The sequence below is a fragment of the Emydura macquarii genome, unplaced genomic scaffold, assembly GCF_026122565.2.
Source record: "Emydura macquarii macquarii isolate MOO-44397 ecotype Brisbane River unplaced genomic scaffold, CSIRO-AGI_Emac_v2 contig_1644, whole genome shotgun sequence".
Lineage (NCBI taxonomy): Eukaryota > Metazoa > Chordata > Testudines > Chelidae > Emydura > Emydura macquarii.
The window spans coordinates 1,351,232-1,370,627 of NW_027131781.1; the positions used below are offsets into that span (position 1 = coordinate 1,351,232).

The 19,396-nt window shown below is 47.6% G+C and overlaps 1 protein-coding gene across 3 annotated transcripts in view; it reads left to right on the forward strand.

Annotated features, from left to right (window-relative positions):
- RASGRF1 (Ras protein specific guanine nucleotide releasing factor 1) overlaps positions 1–19,396 on the forward strand; it is a 98,817-nt gene that overhangs the window by 22,097 nt on the left and 57,324 nt on the right. For 2 of the 3 annotated variants that reach the window (XM_067555431.1, XM_067555432.1), the window contains exons 2-6: positions 3,799–3,905; positions 5,498–5,645; positions 12,003–12,095; positions 13,488–13,741; positions 19,180–19,259. In XM_067555431.1, coding sequence (XP_067411532.1) covers positions 3,799–3,905; positions 5,498–5,645; positions 12,003–12,095; positions 13,488–13,741; positions 19,180–19,259 — 682 coding nt within the window. The remainder of the gene's footprint in view (positions 1–3,798; positions 3,906–5,497; positions 5,646–12,002; positions 12,096–13,487; positions 13,742–19,179; positions 19,260–19,396) is intronic. The other variant, XM_067555433.1, reaches the window with a different exon arrangement.

Consider the following 19,396-nt stretch of genomic DNA (forward strand, 5'->3'; position numbering starts at 1 on the left):
GAGCTGCTAGTTGAAAAGGGTGCGACCGGCCCTCGGGAGGGGAGAACTTGTTGTGGCAAGTTGAGAACCTGCTCAGAGCTCGTGGGTAAGCCCACTGCTTGAAAGCTTTCGGTCCAACTTTTGGTCTTTAGAGAAAAATGGCTGTTTTCAAAAAAAAAAAAATAAATAAATAAATAAATAAATTCATGGAAACTTCATTTTTTCAGACTTTCCTCAAAAAATTAAACATTTTGGATTTTGAAACTGAATTATTTTGTTTCTCAGCTATTTCCTGCTTCTAAGCAGCAAAATGGAAAAAGGGAGAAAAGAGGGAACCAATAACCAATTGGGGGGGGGGGGGGCTTATTTTGTATTGAAAAATCAGAAATTTTGATATTTTTTTTTCATAAAACGTACTTGCCATTTTTGACCAGCTCTGTGAGTCCGAGATTCCCATCAGCTTTTGGTTTCAGCAAACTGTGAAATCAGGGCTGCTGCAATTCTTGTAATAACCAGTATTCCCTGGGCAGCCCTGGAGCGGGATGAGAATTGCTCTCAAATGAGAGCTGTCGTTGGTACAACACAAGAGCCCGTTTAGTTAGAATCACTCTCGGAGAAATGGGTTAAATTACAGGAAAAAAGAATTTCTAGAATCTCAAACTTCACAAGCGCTGCACAACTGTATTGAAAAAAGGAACATCATGGAGATGGGGAAACAAATGGGTCTGTAAATAGTTCTCTAGTTTGATAAACAAACAATTTCTGGCACGTACTGCATCAGAGATTCTTCATCAGTAATAGCATCTTCCGGGGGGAGGAGAGGAAGGAAAATAAGTCAGTGAGAAGAAAATACAGTTTTCAAGTGCTGGTTCCTATGTGGATTCCATACATGGGTGTGCATGTGCGCTGAAGCTGGAACTGTTTGCAGTAATCTCCATCAACCTGTGCATGGTCCATGTAGTTGCATCCGAGGTCTTAGGAAGCTGCGTGGGTCGGTGGCCCACAGAGGTTGGAGTTTAGACTTTCTGGCAGAGTGATGAGATATTTTGCTTGCATAAAGTGAGAACAATATCCTCTTCTTAACTGTGCAACGTGCCTGCGTGCACACGCAAAACCAGCAGCATGCAGCCCGCAGTGCTTAACAATGTGGTGTGGCGGAAGGAGGGAGTTCCTGAAGGCGAGAGGGTGACTTTTTTTTTTTTTCTCTCGCGGCAAGAATACTTTGGAAGGATGAATGTTGCCTGTGGGCTCAGTGGTGCAGAGATGTGCTGAGGAAAGGGACTCAGGCAGACAAATCAGGAGGAATAACCTTGCGTTCAGTGGTGAAATCAACACAAAACCGCTGGTACTTTCAGAAAAGTTCTGGAGAGGTCACTGAATCCGTGCAACCTCGGAGGGGAAAGGGGTTTTTTCCAAAGAAAAAAGGTCTCCCTTCCATGACCAAAACAAAACTCCGGAAAGTTCTAGAGGCTTTGAATTCTAGAACCCTGGAGGTGCACGTTTGGATTCGAGAACCCTGGAGTTTTAGGCTCCAGCTGTGGCTACCTCTTCCCCATGCCACTGCGCCTCTTTCCGCAGGCTGGCGACCCAGGGACAAGACGCTAGCATCCCCCACTGTCCACTGTAGCCAACACACACGAGCGGGTTTGTCGTACATTCGTATTTCACTGGCAGCTTCTGGGCTAAGCTGTCGTGCAGCTCTAGTTAGAAAACTGCCAGCGCTTAGAGGATGCAAGATTCCCACCACTGACCAGGTGTTGGTGCATGTGAAGTGGCTGCCCCAAGTGGAGCGACGTACAGGAGTTCGCCCTGGCTGAGGAAGATGTCGGTATCCAGAGGTGTGCCAGGTCCCTAGACAGGGTCTTGCTAGTCTTTCCCACAATTCTCTAGAAACCAGCCATAGCAGACGGCTTGTGCAAGCGAGTGATACACTGCTGCATCTGCCCAGCGCTGCAGGTCAAAGCCACGTGCAAACCCCAGCACGCTGGCCCAGCGCTCTGCTCTCTGCCTGCAGGGCAGCAAAGGCCTGGGCACAAGTGGTCTCCCTACTGCTCCGGACTCCTTCAGTTCGAAGCTGAATGAAGAGACCTGCTCCTAATGTAGAAGGGTCAGGACTGGGAGGTTTCAGAGGCTGCCTCTCTATGCATGACGACCCACCAAGACAAGTGCTGTTACAGGCATGCCACAGCTAGCCACGCCCAGCATAAGATTCATGGCCTTGGGGGCACAGCATTTCCAGCTTTCAGAGAGGAGACAGACTGGTCCACACCTGTCCAGGCTCAGGGTTAGCTGAAAACCTCTCCTCTCAGTCAGGCTTTTCCTCAGTAATGACACCTGCCCCTGGCCACCCCCTGCGGTGTGTGTGATGGGAAGTTAGGAGGAAAAGAGGGAAGGAGGAGAAGGATCAGAACAGGCTGGGGAGACTGGGGTGGGGGGGGGGGACAGAGAAGAGCACTTTACCTTTTAACTGTTGTCCAGCACCTGCAATGTCACTGTGAGAAGCAACTCAATGATACCTGAGATGGTCACACCTGGCCCTTCGTGACTGTTAGCACATCGCCCACAATAAATCATACCCCTGCCTTTTAACCAGGGACGTGTGAAGTGTGTGTGTTGTGCCCGTTAGCTGGCACAAAATCCAAATTCAACAATAAATGGGCATCCCAGCCCAGCTTGACAAAGCCCTGGCTGGCGTGGTTTAGTTGGGGTTGGTCCTGCTCTGAGCAGAGAGTTGGGCTAGATACCTCCTGAGTCCCTTCCAACCCTCATCTTCTATGAGTCTATGTTTCCTGAGTGGGCTATTGGCTGTAATTACTGTACACACTTATGTGGCTCCAAGGAGGTTGTGCTAGCAGCATCCTGGTACCTGGAGCCCTTGCAAATATTTAGACAAAGGCAAGTGAGTAAACTGCAAGCTGTTGGTTTTTGCAGAGATCTGTATGAATTCAGCTTTCTTGCTAAACTTTCCAACCGAGGAGAAGCTCAGGGCAGGCAGAGTGTGCTCTAACAGGTTCCGTGTTAGTTCAGTTTCTCCGAGTAGTATCTGCCATTATAGTCCATGACCTGTTTCCTAGGAGACAACAGGAAAGCTCATGAACAGCACAAATCTAGTGCCTGTGCTGGCTGCCACCGTGATCACAATTAACACAAATACTGTAAATGTCAAGGGAAGCTAAATATAGTTTGCATGCTGAGTCGTCTTATGCTGTTGTCCAGTAGAGCTGTGTGGTCCGATTGCTGCAAGCGCGTGGCGTTGGGGTTGCACTGAATGTCAGACTGAAGTCAAGGTAGCAGGGATTTAGGTTAGGACACACAGTGTAATGTCACGTGGATGGTCATGCTTTTCACACTCACTCGCACACGTGCAGTGGCTGAGGGGCCCGACTGAGATGCCCCAAGCCTGCCACAGGGAATTGCCATTTGTACCTCCCTGCGCCCGCCTGGCCCCATGTGCCAGGGTGAAGATTTACTCCGAGAACCGGTGCACTCACCTGGCTTCTCTCCTGGATAGCTGCAAGCTGATCGCCCTGGATTTACCGGCAAGGTTCTACTTGCCCAGTAACAGAATTCAGCCTGCCCCCTCTTCCCTGCTTCTGTCTCACTTCCACTTTACAACATGCCTAGCTGTCTGTCCCACAAAGCGCCACTCTAGTCTGGACTTTTGATTCCAATACGTTCTCTTTACAGGCTCTTCTTTGGCGATATTTCAGGGCTCTTTGTAATGAAATGAAATGAAATGTGGATCACCATCAAGTGAAAGTTCTGTTCCTAGTGACCCTAGTACGTTAGTAACAATCGACTCTTCCTTTATTTTCACAGCATTATTTTACTGTTACTTTCAACCATGATAATCAGAAAACCCTGGAGCTGAGGACGGAGGATGCCAAAGACTGTGATGAATGGGTAGCAGCGATAACTCACGCCAGGTATCACCTCTGACATCACAAACTCCAGGTGCAGAGCGGCACGGTTGGCTGCCAGGTGCAGAGCAGCACAGTTTCAGAGTCCAAAAGCAAATGCTGTTAGATAATTGAAAACAAGGCTTTGGTGAAGGGGGCCAAATGTCGCCACTCTCTGTGGCTTACACAAACTACAGTTGGTCGACCTGGGGCTTGATCTTGCAAGAGGCTGATCGTTCTGAACGCCCGCTGATGCCCAGTGCTTAACTTGTGCCAGGGCTGAGCCCCAGCACTTCTGAGCCTGGCATTTCCTAGCCCCGGCACCTTTGGACTTTTCGCATCAGTTGTGAAAGTAAAAAAATGGCTTGGGCCCTGGCACCTCTCACTACAAATTCAGCCCTGCTGATGTCTTTGGGAGTTGAGGGAGCCCATCACCCCCATGGGAGCAGAAAGGTATGTGGTGCAGGAGGCCCGGCTTCAAACTCCACTGTTCAGTGGGATCAAGAATTCTAAGGCCCTGATTCTGCAAGTCGCTCTGGGTGGAGGGACTCCAGGTAGGAACAGCTGGCGGGACGTGGCCCAGGTTAACAGCTGTCTCTCTCTGACCTGACCGAGGGGCCAATGGATTAGTCCTCGCTTTGATTTCGGAAAAAGCGACTTAATTTTTAGTCTGATCTAGAGAAAATGTGTGAAAAGCAGAGATGAAAGAAGACAGTGGCAGAAATAGATTTCCCAAGCCCGCGTTTTCATGGTTTGGGAAGGGCAGTGCGGCCCATTTACAGTTCTTTGGTGGGAGCGTGTGCTGGGAGTGTCCATGCGGCCAGCAGCCTGCCTGGCTAAGGAGAAATACCCAGGCTGGTGACGCGGATGGGGAGAAGATGAATAGTAGCTGGGGGGTCCCTGAACAAAGGTAGATGTTAGTAAGAAAATCAAGAGCCAGCGTCTGTCCTTCCGTTAACTTCATGGAACTTGGCTGGCAGCGGTGACGGGAGAGAGAAATCTGGCCCAGAGTGTTCTAAGCTCTTTGCCACTTCTTTAGAAAGCCTGTTCTCTCGTCAGGCACTATTCTGTTTTCATGCCGACTCCTCTCGCTTGTCAGTCAGTTCTGAGTGCGGGTGTTTGTGGCCAGGCATTTCCACACCCCACGTCAGAGCAGGGTATTTGCCATTGCAGGTGAGCTGCTGGAAGAGGCGTCTAGCCTGGTGATAAGCGCTAGGAGCTAGGAAACACTGCAGTAGTGGCCCTGATTCTGCATATCTGGGGAGCTTTACTCGCATGAGTAATCTCATCAGAGTCACATGAGCAAAGTGATGCACGTCCTTTAAGCGTCTGAAGGATCAGGTTGAGCAGAGCCAGATCCTGCATGACTCAGTTGGGCAAAGCTTTCGACTGGCTTCAGCCGGACCTTGACCTGAGCAAGGCTGGCAGGGCCATCTCTGTATAATGCTCAGCACTGGCTGCACTGGTCCTGGTACCTCAGCCCCTTGCCCTTAGTGTGTTGGTATTTGGAACGGCAGGTGCAAGAGCACAGAGTGAGCGAACAGCAGAGAATAGACAGCGAGGAGGTAAAGAAAGACGTAAGGGGAGGAAACCTTTTAATTGATGTGTCTATATAACAGTTATAGGAATCTTGCTACAGAGCATGAAGCTTTAATGCAGAAGTACCTCCATTTACTTCAGATTGTGGAAACCGAGAAAACTGTTGCCAAGCAACTAAGACAACAGATTGAAGATGGGGAAATCGAGATTGAACGTCTGAAATCTGAGGTAAGGAGCCCAACTCTCAAATTATACTGATCGTTCTGAATTCAGAGCAGAATGCATTGCTGGTTCATTTCCAATACATTCCAGGAAACATGGAGGTCACTAGGTGACATGGGTATATTTATCACCTCATTTATATTGGCGTAACGGTGAGAGAAATGGACCATGGTCATTGAAGTAGGTGGATTTACACCAGGAAGTGTGTTTGGCCCTGTGTGTTTATGTTGTCCTGCTGGTTCTCCTTCTCAGGGTCCTGGCAGTGGGTTGTAAAGGTGTGTTCTAGGGTCATTTGTGGTGGTTTCTAGCTGGGTTGGTCCCAGTATGTTAGAAAGAGGCCCGCCTTATGACGTTTTCAACAGAATCTACGATTCCATCTGAACGAATGACAGCTCCAACTCCCCCCTGCCCCGCCCCTGGTGTCATTATTTACAGCCGTGCAAAGGGGGGGTGGGGGGTGGGGATAAAACTCTCTCTTCTGGAACTGGAGGCATGTCACGCCCACTTTGCAGTCACTTCACAGTTGCCAGGGACCACAAGAGGTGCGAGGCCGTGAGTATCTGGTACACTAATGTTGAGCTACAGCAGCTAAGCCTGTCGGATGCATGGTTCAGGCTGGTGCCAGGGAGTGGAACGCCTGCTTGGGCCCTCTGTAGCCCATGGGTGAACGATTTCAAAAGCTGGTTGATTATATTTTACAGACGAAAGTTAAAGTCGGTGATTTAGGGTGGTGGGGGAGGAAAAGTTGAGAATCCCTGTGTTGTGTTTGCCCGTTGTACTATGTAACACAATAATTAGACACCCATTTACTGTGACAACTTTTATAAAGAAGTCAAAACTTAGATGGCTAGAGAAAAAGGAAGGGAAAGAACATGAGAATGGGTCTGACCCACTGTTTCTAGGGCCAGATCAAGCTTGATAAGTGAATCTGCCCTTGCTGTATACAAACTGCCGTCACTTTGGTGACCTCCATACACTGAGGGCAGTTAATGTAAATGAATGCTTTGAATTAAACTGACAATTCACTACGAACAAGCAGATGGTTTTAAAAAGAGAACAGCCCTGAAAACATTTCTAAGTGCTGCATCGCATTTAAAACATCGCAGCTGTGGCTTATGCATCAGCTTAATGTTCTGTAATTATAAATGTAGGGGATACAGCAGGAGTAGAGACTGGAAATTAAAACATACAAAACACAAACTATTCAGCAGCGTAATACTGAATACGAAAGGGGGAATACCATCAGTGTAACTTAGACAGAAGGCAAAAGTCTGGGGGATCTATTATACTTTATGTATTTGCCTATATTATTAAGAGTGGACACATACGGGCATATGTTCCCCAACTCGACTGGCACCCCATTAATGATACCATGAGCTGTATGGATGACCAAGGGGAAGATTACACCTCAAACTCAATTCCATGTCTCTCTTCTTACCATTTCTTTTTTTTAGCGGTTTTAAAGGGATGGTGTTGTAATAACCAGTAGATGGTGCTCTTCCCCGAGCCCCTACTGACGCCTGACCCCATTGAACAGCATCCAGTTGGGTAACTTTTGGATGACTCGTGGTTGGGAGAGGGAGGGAAACAGTTTTCTTCTTCTGCAAGAACGTTCACGATGTAGATTTTTCCCTGGCCAAATCGTCACGAAAATACAAAACGCCTCGAAAATGTTCATGAATGTTCATGGTCTGAAAACTTTCTGGATCAGGTCAATCAAAACGAAATGTTTTAATATTTTCAGAATGTTTTCTTTCAATTTTGCCATTTTAAAATTTTTTTTACCTTTTTTTTAGTATAGATTGTCTAAAATTTTGAAACAAAAGTTGTGCTGAACTGAAAAACAAAACTTTTCATTTAGAAAATAGCAAAGTGGGAAATTCTGACAGCTTCGAATTTTTTTTTAAAATGTTCTCACCGGGAGAGTCGTTAAAACGGAATCCCTGCCTGGCGCTAGTCTGAATACTCACCCCCTGACCAGGAGTGACTGTTAAAGGTCCCAGCAGTGCTCTCGGCAAAGGAGAGTGAGCCCTGGGATGCTGCCGACGTGGGATGCTGGGATACCGATTCTTCCTTGTTACATTTGAATGATGCCCAGTTACAAAAGTCTCTGGATGCCCGTGCACCAGCACACCCCCCCCAAAGTAAAGTCCCAAAGGAACTTCTCCCCCCAGCCCCATGAACTATGCCTGGCCCAGCCCACAGCCAAGGACAGAGAAAAGCTTTGTGCCACCCTGCAAATCAACACACACAGGCTCTGTTGGCTCTCCATAGCTGTGCGGCTCCTCCACCAGCAGCACTTGGTCACCCGCTGCCTTGCCCTTCAATCTGGTGCGTGGTAGCTGTCTTCCCAGCTGAGCCCCGCTGTCTTTGCGGTGCCTAAAGCAGAGCCTGTGTCTCAGCCAGGACCCTGGGCTTTATAGATCAGTCAGTGCAACACTTGAATTACTCCCAAAACTGAACAGGGAGAGGGAGCAGCTGGCAAAAGAAGTACAGCAAGCAAAAATGTGGTGTCACGTGCTGCCTGGGGCTGTTCCCGCTAAGCGGGGCTGGCAGTGAGAAAAACACACTTGGCTCCTCTTCCAAAGTAGGGACGCTTGGACTCAGATCTGGATTTCTGAATACAGCCGCACACGCACAGCCGCAGTGGAAGCGGGTTTTCGTGTGAGCTCATCTCTACCTGGGAGCTACTGAAATCCCAGTGCCGGTTTTACAGTCTTTTCTCAGGCCAGAGGCAGGCTTTTAAAGACTCTTCCTTAGTCATCTCCCCACACTCTCCTCCTTCCCGGACTGATCACAGGAATCGCCCAGAGGGAAGGGGGCTGCGATGCCCTTTCAGTGCTAGTGATGTGCTGTGACATTTTAACAACGGGAACCTTCCAGAATGTTCACTCTTCACCTGGATCACCTTCCTTCTACTTGCAGAGCCATGGAGAGAGGCTGGGCAAACTACTTTGTTCCCGAAAAACATACGTGCCAGGACAGACTGGTCATTGGGGGTTAATTGGGCTACCCATAATATTATGAGCTATAGCCATGCTCCGCCTCTCTCGGATTTCCTGCTCTGTACGTGGGAGCTGTGGTCCCTGCTCTGTTTTGTTATGCAGTTAAAGCAGCACATTCCCAGCCTGCAGCCTTGTGAATAGCAAGAGGTTGTTGTTGCCACTGAGCACCCCTGTTCACGACGCCCACTGTTTAACTTGTCCGCATTTGCATGAGGTGAAGGTGTGTTAGACGTTCCCTGACCCTGGGTGCAAGCCAAAGGCACAGAAGTGAGCTCTTCTGAAATACTGCGATGCGTCAGGGATAAATGTCATCTCTGCAAGGGCAATCTTGCAACACACAGAGAAGGAGTAAGCTCCATCCAGGGCAGGACAAACACACCAGCCACCCTCAAGTTTGGAGGTCGGATTTTAATGAGCAGCTCCTCAGAGTCACCTGTAGAACATCTCGAAGACTGTGTGAGCCCCGATCCTGCGGCTGGATCCAGGGGGGAAGCACACACGCTGCAGGACACAAAGGAAATTAACGGCAGAGCTGAGCCTGAGGAGTGCTGGAAAAATAACCCCGCGGTCCAGTGTACTGAGATTCTGTAATGCAGGTTTTATTATTCACAGTCCTAAATCAGCGTTACCGCTTGGAATTAAAAATAGCTGGCTTGGTATTTGACCCCTGGGGCTTGCTAGAGATGGTAAATGAGACCCTAGTGACCCTTCGCGGTTGTTAAATAAAAATACAATTGTTGCTGCTCTCAAAGTGGTATATGAAGTGGTCTGTCCTAATTATATCCATTTTCTGCCGTTCATTTCAGCTGGGTCACATTTTCCATCTGATCTGTCTCTGCCTCAGCACTCAATATTGACATTTTTAATAAGGGAAATATGGGAGCTGTGTGCAAACCCCAACACTGGCCAAGGGATTCTGGATTAAAAATGCCAAGCAATCAATAATCCAGGAACTGACAAAGTGTTAGCAGTTAATTAGTGCTTCCCTGAGCCTGAATCCATTTGATTTTACCTTGTGTTGTTTTCCCCCCTCTTCTGTGTTCTTTGAAGTAGAGATCAAATAATCAGCTTCTGCTTTAATGTGCAAATTCTGCTTACTTGATTAAAAAAAGAAAGAAAGAGAGAAAGTAAACCCAGCCCTTTCCCGCACTGGATATTAGTCAGATGATTTAAGCTTCACTCCCAGCTCGGAGAAGTCACTTCACCCATTAGTTGGTAGGAGATCGGAAATAATGCAGTTTTGTCGTTAATGCGCTGCCTTTGATCAACGCTAATTAATAATTAATTACACTGCTTTGCAGCTGGCCCTGTGGCGCATTTGGCAGAGCTAGGGAGACTTGCTTCCAAGTGAGACATCCACTATTCTGGAGACAGCCCTTGGAGCGCCTGTTGCTTGGCCCAGAAAGGGGCTGGGAGCATTGTAGAAGAGATGCTAAGGTCGGATCCTGCAGAGTTCTGATAGCTTCTGAGTAATGCTGAACCCCGTCAGCTCAGAGGATTTGAGGGAGCTCAGAATCTGTTGGGAGTTCTCAGCACCTTGCAGAATTGTGCCGTTAGGCCCCTATTCAGGAAAGCACTTGAGTATGTGCATAAATTGATGGGATTTAAACACATGCTTAAAGGTAAGCACATGCCAAAGTGCTTTCCTGAATCAAAGACTTAGTGCAAACAGAGCGGTGGTAGTCAGGATTGCTCAGTATTACTTGCTGGAGCTGGCTGTGCTGTGAAAATTCAGCTGCAAAGCCGTCTGTCTTCGATCAGTCATAAAATAAAGGCTGGAAGGGAGATTTGAAAAGTAAAAGAGGGCCCCAGAAGGAAGAGAGAGAAGAAAACCTATAGACCCCTTTGCTCCGTCTGGTCTTTTCTCTGAATTAGAGATTTCTTGGCATGGAAATCCTATACCCGTATGGAAAGGCCTTTTGGAATTGGACAGAGAAAGTTATAACCTTTCTGTAGCGTTTGTAAATCAGCCTATAGAATTCTATTGCAGAGATGCAATTTCTTTAGGTTGGCTTAAAACTCTGTAGCCAGGCACCCCTGTTCTGTTTTAAATGCTATACTTCAAAAAATAACTTCTATAGGGACCTATTTAATTACTATAGGAACTTACTGATTTCATCCCTAGTGAATTCTATAGGGCTTTCTGGTAAGGGATATGGAAGAAATATTTCCTGTTAGGGATACAGCAGGTCTTTGCGCAATTCTAACCCTGAAGAAATCCCATTTTGGGGACAACTTCTTCACACGGTTGCCCCCATGTGACAGAAGCCGTTTCAATTTCAAACTCCATCCACCTTTTTCTGCCACTTCTTGGTCACCCTGAGATGTTCTTTTCTCCCTCTTTGCATTGGTGACCCCAAATAACCCAGCGTTGTTACCATTCTGCACCATGGTCTCAAATCTCAGCATAACATATTGACTAGAGCAGGTTGAAAAATGTTTTAATAAAAAATGGCTTTTTTCCAAACCAGGTGATTTTCATGAATCTCTCTTTTAATTGTAGGTTTTTTTCCAACAAAATTGAAAAATTTAGAATTTTTTTTTCCAGCTTTGGGTTGTTGTTTTTTTTTTTTTTTGGATTATGGTGTTTTCTTTTCCCCCTTCTTCACTTTTTTCCTGCCCCATTTTCAGGGGCAAAATGGGAAAAAAGGGGAGGGGAAGAAAAAGGAGGGAGAAAAATTAAAAACAAAACAGAAAATTTTTGAAAATGAAACTTTTATAAACCTAAAATGTTCCATATAAGTTTTCATGAAAAATTGTGAATAAATGATAACTTGCTCCATTTTGAAAGGTTCAGGATGAAAGTGACTTTGGAATTTTCTGCAATTTCTTCCCCCCCCTTTTGTTTTTTGACAAACTCTGTCTGGAGACTTTATCATAGAGCAGCTGCCCCGTTTGCATTTGGTATCTGGCAACGTTTCTAGCCTCGAATTGTTACACCCCTATTTCCCATTTTTAAAATATATCTTGGGTGAAACGTGTTCAGTCTGTATTTCAAATACTTTATAATGCATAAAACTGGTTTATGTTGAGATTTACAATACTTTTGTAGTCCTTTCCTCAGCATGGTTAGTGCTTTCGCAGCAGAGGCAGCATCGACATGAAGTGTTGTCATTTTTGTCATTTCAAATGGAATCGGGGTGGGGTTCTCAGCAGTGTACAGGGGTGAACGATTTCATCAGCGTATTCACTTATGATTCTCTTGTGACCCTTGGAGTCACTGGCTGTTGCGTGCATGTAGCAGGACAGCACCTCGCTCACACGTGTATTTTCACTTCCTGCACTGGTGCACGGAGATGTCTCGCTGAGTCCTTGCAGTGTCACCGACCAGTCAGCTTGTCTTCCTGTGTGTTTACAGATTGCCTCCTTGCTTAAAGATAATGAGCGCATCCAGTCCACTCAGAGCAGCGTGCCCAATGACGACGACAGCGATATCAAGAAAATCAAAAAGGTTGGTTTGTCAGTTTAAAGATACGTTTGCAAAGGTCACGACTAACGCCTGGGTCTGGTACTTGCTAATGACCTTTCAAGAGCCAGGTCGTGAACATTTGACTACTTGAAATTTATCTCAGGGAGTGAAGCGTGTTCTTTGCTGCCTGCTGCAGTGTTTATTGAGCTGGGCTGTCTGATGAGCTGTCCACGCGCTGTGAATTCACGAAGGAGAATGTGCGCTGCTGCTATGTAAAACGGTGTGTTAGTTGTATACGCCGCCTTCAGTACTGGCCACTTCTGCTGTTGGGGAGGGCACATCGCTGCCCTAATGATGCCAGCTCCTAGACGAAGAGCCCTCCTGAAATCTTGCCGTTTCAGTGAAGTGGTGACCTGTGAGAGCAGCCTTCCCTGCAGGCAGAGATTTACCGGCTCTGTGAAAGGCTGCAAGGGAATCACGTTAGAATGAACTCTTCTTTGCAGAGAACAATAGTCCTTTAAAGCAACCACGACTTGTTATACAGCCTGCTCTGGTATTTCTAACGCTGCCAGCAGAAAATGAGTTAAATGTGAGCATTGCAGGAGAGCATCTTGGGCTAACTACATCCTGCATACAAAATCATCACTGTCTCCCCATGGAAAACTCCCACTGATTGCAGTTGGGGTGACATACGTACGGGAGGAGTTCTGGCGGAGGCCCCTTGCAATCAGAGCTGTTGCTTTTTTGGAATTCCTTTGTTGGGTAGGAGATTTCAGCCTTAAAACATTGCACTTTCCGGTTTAAGTGGGTGTGTGGGACTGGGTGCATATCTCTGTCTATGGCTAGAACTAGATACAGATTTGGGTATGTTTCAGATCTATTTTTTATTGTACATACAAGGATCAAAAGCCTTTTTTTTTTTTTTAACGTAGCGTGTTATTTTATATGTGTGTGTGCATACACCTACTGGGTGATCAGTGAATTGGTAGATGGAGAGATGGGATCAGGTAGACTGGGTCCTTTCATATCCTCACAGTCCCGCTGACAGGATAGTGCGCTGGGTTTGATATCTGCCAGGGAGGGGGCAAATGCTAATGGGCTTTTCTTTCCATGTAATAATGAGACTCACATTCATCTTTGGCCAGGGAAGCAGAGGCGATCAGATGCAGTCAGAGAGTGCATTTAAATGAGTTAGTGTTCATCTCCGGGCCGTGAGAGTGCACAGCAGTACAGATCACAGAGCAGTCTGTACGTTTCAGCACAAAGCCCCACGACCATCACTGCATCCCTGCCTTCCAAATGGGCGGTGGTGGAACCGTCCCGCGACGTTCTGTCCAGGGAAGAGCTGTTTGGTCTTTGCACCCAAACGGCTGCACAAGTGCTAGCCCAGGCTATCGTGTGAAACCCCTCGTGCGGCCGTTCATCTCTTAACAGGTCCAGAGCTTCTTACGGGGCTGGCTCTGCAGGAGGAAGTGGAAGACAATCATTCAGGACTACATCCGGTCTCCTCACGCCGACAGCATGAGGAAGAGGAACCAGGTTGTCTTCAGCATGCTGGAGGCAGAAGCAGAATACGTCCAGCAGCTGCACATCCTGGTCAACAACTTCCTTCGCCCCCTGAGGATGGCGGCGAGCTCCAAGAAACCTCCTATCACGCACGATGACGTCAGCAGCATATTCCTCAACAGGTGAGCGCTGGCCGTGGGCCGCCCCTGGGCGGGGGAAGCTCGCGGCGTCCCGGTGATAACGGGGCACGATGCAAAGGAAGGGGGTGTGTGTCCCCAGCCGGCGGGGGTGGGGAGGGGCTGTTTGCAGGCACTGTTGCTGGGTTTGGGGCGCATGGTTTCAGTGACTGTCTGACCCGCAAGCCCATTCCTACGGCAGGGAATTCATTGGACCTGATGAACTGCGGCAGTGTCCCTGAGGGAGGGGCTCCTTGGTAGACTCTCCTACAGGTGCTCCTTCTCTAGGGAGCAGAGCTTTCAAGGTCCTGGGGGAGTGGTGGGGTGAGAGGGAGAATATAAAGAGACTCTAGCCCCCTCTTCCCCAGCGTGGTGCCTACAGGAGGCTTCCCACAGAGCCACGGTTTCTGCATGGAACCAGATTTAGACTTTTCTCCTGCAAGGGTCACATCTACCCATCCCCCAGTCCTTTTCATGCCTATCCAGAAACGACTTCCAGGGACCCCTGTTGGGCTGCATGCGGCCAGGGGACGAACAAACAGCCCAGGCCTTGAAGAGCAACTAAACGGAGGAAACAGCTCGTGTCTATGGTTTCCCCTCGTTTGTGGCTGGCTCCAGTGCTTACATCAACCCGCCCAGGTTCCAGATACGGCCGGCAGCAAGGGTGGGCACCTGATCTCTAACGAAGACAGTTAATCACCCTGCCGCAGGAGGAAATCCAAATGTGCAAAGGATCTGTTGTGCACGGAGGAGCAGTACAGTGAAATCTCTTAGCAGCAACTGTGTGTTAATGCACTAACTGACCAAGGGAGGGGCCGGGGAATCCTTGCTTTTAACAAGGGGTGAGTTCTGTGCCAACTGGTCTGTCCTGAGACAATGGGAAGTGCACCAGTACTGGAAGCTGAAGGAGCTAAGTTAGATTGCTTTGGTTTTCCATCGGCTTTAGGTAAGAGAGCTGGGCTAATACTTCAGTAAACTAAATGGGTCACGTGAGAAGAAGGAGCCAGGTTCTCTTCAGCACACTGGAGGCAGAAGCAGAGTATGTCCAACAACTGCACAAAAGAAAAAGGGAAGGAAAGACCAGAAGAGCTGGGAGGTCTGTGTAGTAGATAGAGAGCAGGTGTGATCTCTCCCCGGCGGTCAGCAGGATTCTGTAAGCTGCATGTCTGAGCCACCCCACGCTGCACAGGGAGCAATCCACTCACAGGCCCTGGCTGAGGATGAAGAATTCAGATGCCTAAAGCCAGCATGGCTCAAACAAAGCAATGGCGAGTGTGTCACTGCAATGTGCCAGGTGTATCCGCAGCAATCCCTGCCGAATCCTGCCTGCATCAGGACGTCGGCTCTAGATCAGATCACAGCACACAGTGCTGCAGTACAGCTGGTAGTGCTAGAGAGAAATGAAAACCCGCCTGGCAGACGCCAGCTCAGAGGGGAACAACTGGTACATGGCATCTCCTAGAGCACAGTGCAACTCCTTGCTGCTGGAGTACAAAGCTTGTCGACGGAGTCCTTCCTGGCTCCCTCCTGTAAGGTTTCCCAGGGGATACTCTCAAAATCGCTGTCAGGCAGATGTCAGTCCTAGCAGGCCCACTGGGGCGGGGTGGGAAAGTTTAGCACCGCTAAAGTTTACCGTTTACTAGGCCAGTCGATCATTTGTCTCTCCCTCCCCCTCCCTTCCCCTGTGGTGCCCCGGGAAGCTCCTGTGCTCCCTGTGCCTGTGTCAGTACGACGGAGTTAGGAGGAGAAGAGAGGGATGGAGAAACCCTGCCACCGAGGTGAGCCTGTGCCCCTTTCGCTCACACAGACGTCTGTTTGCACATGTGAATGAAGCACCTGAGCGTGCCGTGGCCTGATTTACACCTGTCCTCTGGTGCATTCACACAAGTAAGCTCGTAAAATGGAAGGCTTGGAGCGAGCTGGGAATTTTGCTGTGAAATTGCGTTCAGATGGAGTCGGCGTTTTGTGCGACGCTTGGGCCAGCCCTTCCTCTGTTGGAACTAGGCAGCCCACCCTGTGTGTGCAGAACAGGTAGCACTCAGCCTGAAAGGAGAGGAAAGGGCATGTAGATGAGCATGCAAGTGCCATAAGGATCCAAGGGGGAAGGCAGGGCCCCGCGCGGTATCCACATCAGGTGTTGAGAAGCCCTGCAAAGATAGCGGGGTGAAGTTGAGCGAGTGTGAAAAAGGAGAACAGCCCAGCCACACCCAGCAAAGAAAAACTGTGCAAGTGGGTGACAGAAATCATGAGCACGATGTCCGGGGCACAAGGAACAGCAGGGCAGGGACGGCAGCAGGTAGCACCTGGCAAGGTGGTGGAAAGATCATTTATCAACCTTCAAAAATGTAAAAAAACCCTTTGCCTCGCTGTCAGTGAAGAAGATGAGGGACACTCAGCACAAGAAGAAGACACACGCTTCCAAGAGACGGAAAAAGCAAAGTAGGAAATCCGAATTGGCACCCTGCCTGCAAACTGGGGTGGAAGAGCATCTAAACTTGATAGCTATCCCCAGCCAGGGAGATCCAGTGCTGAGTGGAAAAGACAACAAAATCTAGCCAACCCTCACCTCCTGAGTCTGACACCTGTGCAGAGAAGGCGGGGGAATAGCAGGAGAACTTGCTTATAATAAAGGCAGGTCCTTGGCACAGACCTGCACATTTGAATTCTGCAGGTAAGATGATCGTGGTAAAACTAATTATTAGAGCTTCAAACGATTATAAAAATTAACCATGATTAATTGTGAGAGAGAAAAAATCACAGTGAATCGCTGTTTTAATCGCACTGGAAACAATAATAGAATACCATTTATTTATCTATTTTGGATGTCTTCTACATTGTAGAATATATACGTTTCAGTTACAGCACAGAATACGAAGTGGACAGTGCTCACTTTATATTTTTTATCACAAATCTTTGCACTGTCAAAAAGAAATAAAAGAAATAGTGTTTTTTCAGTTCACCTCATACAAGTTCTGAGGTGCCATCTCTTTATTATGCAAGAGCAGCTTACAAAGGTGGAACTATTTTTTTGTTAAATAACTGCACTCAGAAACAAACCAGTGTAAAAACGTTAGAGCCCACGTCTACTCAGTCCTACTTCTTGTTCAGCCAATCGCTAAGAGAAACAAGCTTGTTTACATTTTTGAGAGATGCTGCTGCCTGCTTCTTTTACAACGCCACCTGACAGTGAGAACAGGCATTCACATGGCACGGTTGTAGCTGGCGTTGCAAGGTATTGCTAAATATTCATACGCCTCTTCATGCTTCGACCACCATTCCAGAGGACAAGCTTCTATGCTGATGATGGGTTCTGCCTGATAACAGTGCAAAGCAATGTGGACCAATGCACGTTCATTTTCATCACCTGAGTCAGATGCCACCAACAGAAAGTTGATTTTCTTTTTTGGTGGTTTGGGTTTGGTATTTTCTGCATCAGAATGTTGCTCTTTTAAGATTTCTGACAGCACGTTCCGCACCTCGTCCCTCTCAGATTTTGGAGGGCACTTCAGATTCTTAAACCTTAGGTCGAGTGCAGTAGCTAATTTTACAAAACTCACCCTGGTACCTTCTTTACATTTTGTGAAATCTGCAGTGAAAATGTTCTTAAATCGAACACGAGCTGGGTCGTCATCCGAGACTGCCGTAACACGAAATACATGGCAGAACGTGGTAAAACCACAGAGCACAAGACATAAATTCATCCACAAGGAGTTCAGTCACATTTAATGAACACATTCTTTTCTTAATGAGTGTCATACGCATGGAAGCATGTCCTCTGGAATGGTGGCTGAAGCATGCAGGGGCATGCAAATGTTTGGCATGTAAATACCTTGCAAGCTGGCTACAAAAGTGCCAGGCATAAGAACATCAGAACGGCCATATTGGGTCAGACCAATGGTCCATCTAGCCCAGCGTGCTGTCTTTCGACAGAGGCCATGCCAGGTGCTTCAGAGGGAATGAATAGAAGAGGGCAATTATCGAGTGATCCATCCCGTCAGCCATTCCCAGTCTCTGGCAAACCACAATCCCTGAGCCGTGTCTCCTGGTTGATGGATGCTAAAGCCTTTTCTCGCTTTCAAGTGACATTGCAAATCAGAAGTGGGCAAACAAACTTTTTTGTCCTAGAGTTTGGCGGAACCAGAAATAGGAACCGAGTGGACTTGCAGGCTCTAAGGTGTGACCTTGTTTTGTTTTCGAGGCAGTGATGGAACAAAACAATCGATATTTGTAAATTGCACTTTCACAATGAAGGGTTTGCACTGCAGGACTTGTAGGAGGTGAATGGAAAACGACTAGTTCTTTTCTCTTTTTGACAGTGCAAATATTTGTAATAAAAATAAGGTACAGTAAGCACTGTGCGCTTTGTATTCCGTGGTGTGATTGAAATCAATAGATTTTAAAATGTAGAAAAACATCCAAAAATATTTTAATCAATTTCAGTTAGTATCCTGTTATTGCTTAACAGTGCAATTAAAACTGTGATTAATCACGATTAATTCTTTTAGTTAAGTTAATTTGTTTTGAGTTAATCGCTTGAGTTAACTTTGATTAATTGACAGCAGTCCTAATTATGGATTTAATGGTGAAGCACCTAGAATGACGAGATAATTAAGGACAGTCAAATCAGTCACTGGGAGGAAATATTAACTAATTGGTGCAAAATTGTTTTGGGGTGCTTTGACAGAGAGCGGAATGGAAGCTGGGGAAATCTACGGAGCAGGTGCAAGGTCAGGGCCCACGTGGGACGCTGGGCTGCCTTCTGATCCCCTGAGCATTCAGTGAAGAAGGGAGACAAGGCAGTGACCGAGCAGAGGACAGAGGCTCAAAGAGGTTATTATTTAGGAGGGTATTAGAGAAACTCGGCAAGTCCCTGCCACTCTGCATCTCATCCCCAGCACTCTCGGGAGGGCGGCAGCAGCAGCAGCAGCAGCCAGACTCAGGAATGGCTCTTGTCGAGGTTTCTGCGCTGCACCTTTGGTGTCTGTTGTCAGGACGTGGCTTTGGGCCAGCTGCCCTCCTCCAGGGACTCTGTCTCTGCAGATTGAAGCAGAGGAGGGCCTGCTGCTGGTGCACAAATCTCTCCTGTTGTCGCTTACCAGGGTGTGGGCTGGGCTGCTCATTTTACATTTTCCCAGTGGCGATCCTTCCATTACAGAACTTAGGAGACCGTTCACAGGACCACACGTCTCACTGCTGGGAACCTTGAACTGCTCTTCGGCCCACACTTCCCCTTTCTTCCTCTCAGCCCCCTGTTCCGACTCACCATTCCCTGTGTAGCATCCTGAGGAATTTCTCTCCATCCTTCACTCTTTCACTCCGTCTAGCCAGTCTCCTCGGCATTTTGCGGTGCTGCTCTGGCCTGCCCTCCAATTAGAAGTGCCGGGATTCTTAAATTATTAGTTAATTGGTTCTTGTTCATCTGTCTTTTTTGGTTTCTCTTTCAGCGAAACAATCATGTTTTTGCACCAGATCTTTTATCAAGGCTTGAAAGCAAGAATATCTAGCTGGCCGACCCTCGTGCTTGGTGAGTAACTGCAGTCTCTTTATTGCATTTTATTTTTCACTCTCTCATTAGAGTCGTGCCTGTCCTTCCTCCTAATACACTTCACAGTTGTTCTCCCTGAGTGTTCATATTGTGCACATTACTGTAGTGCATTGTTG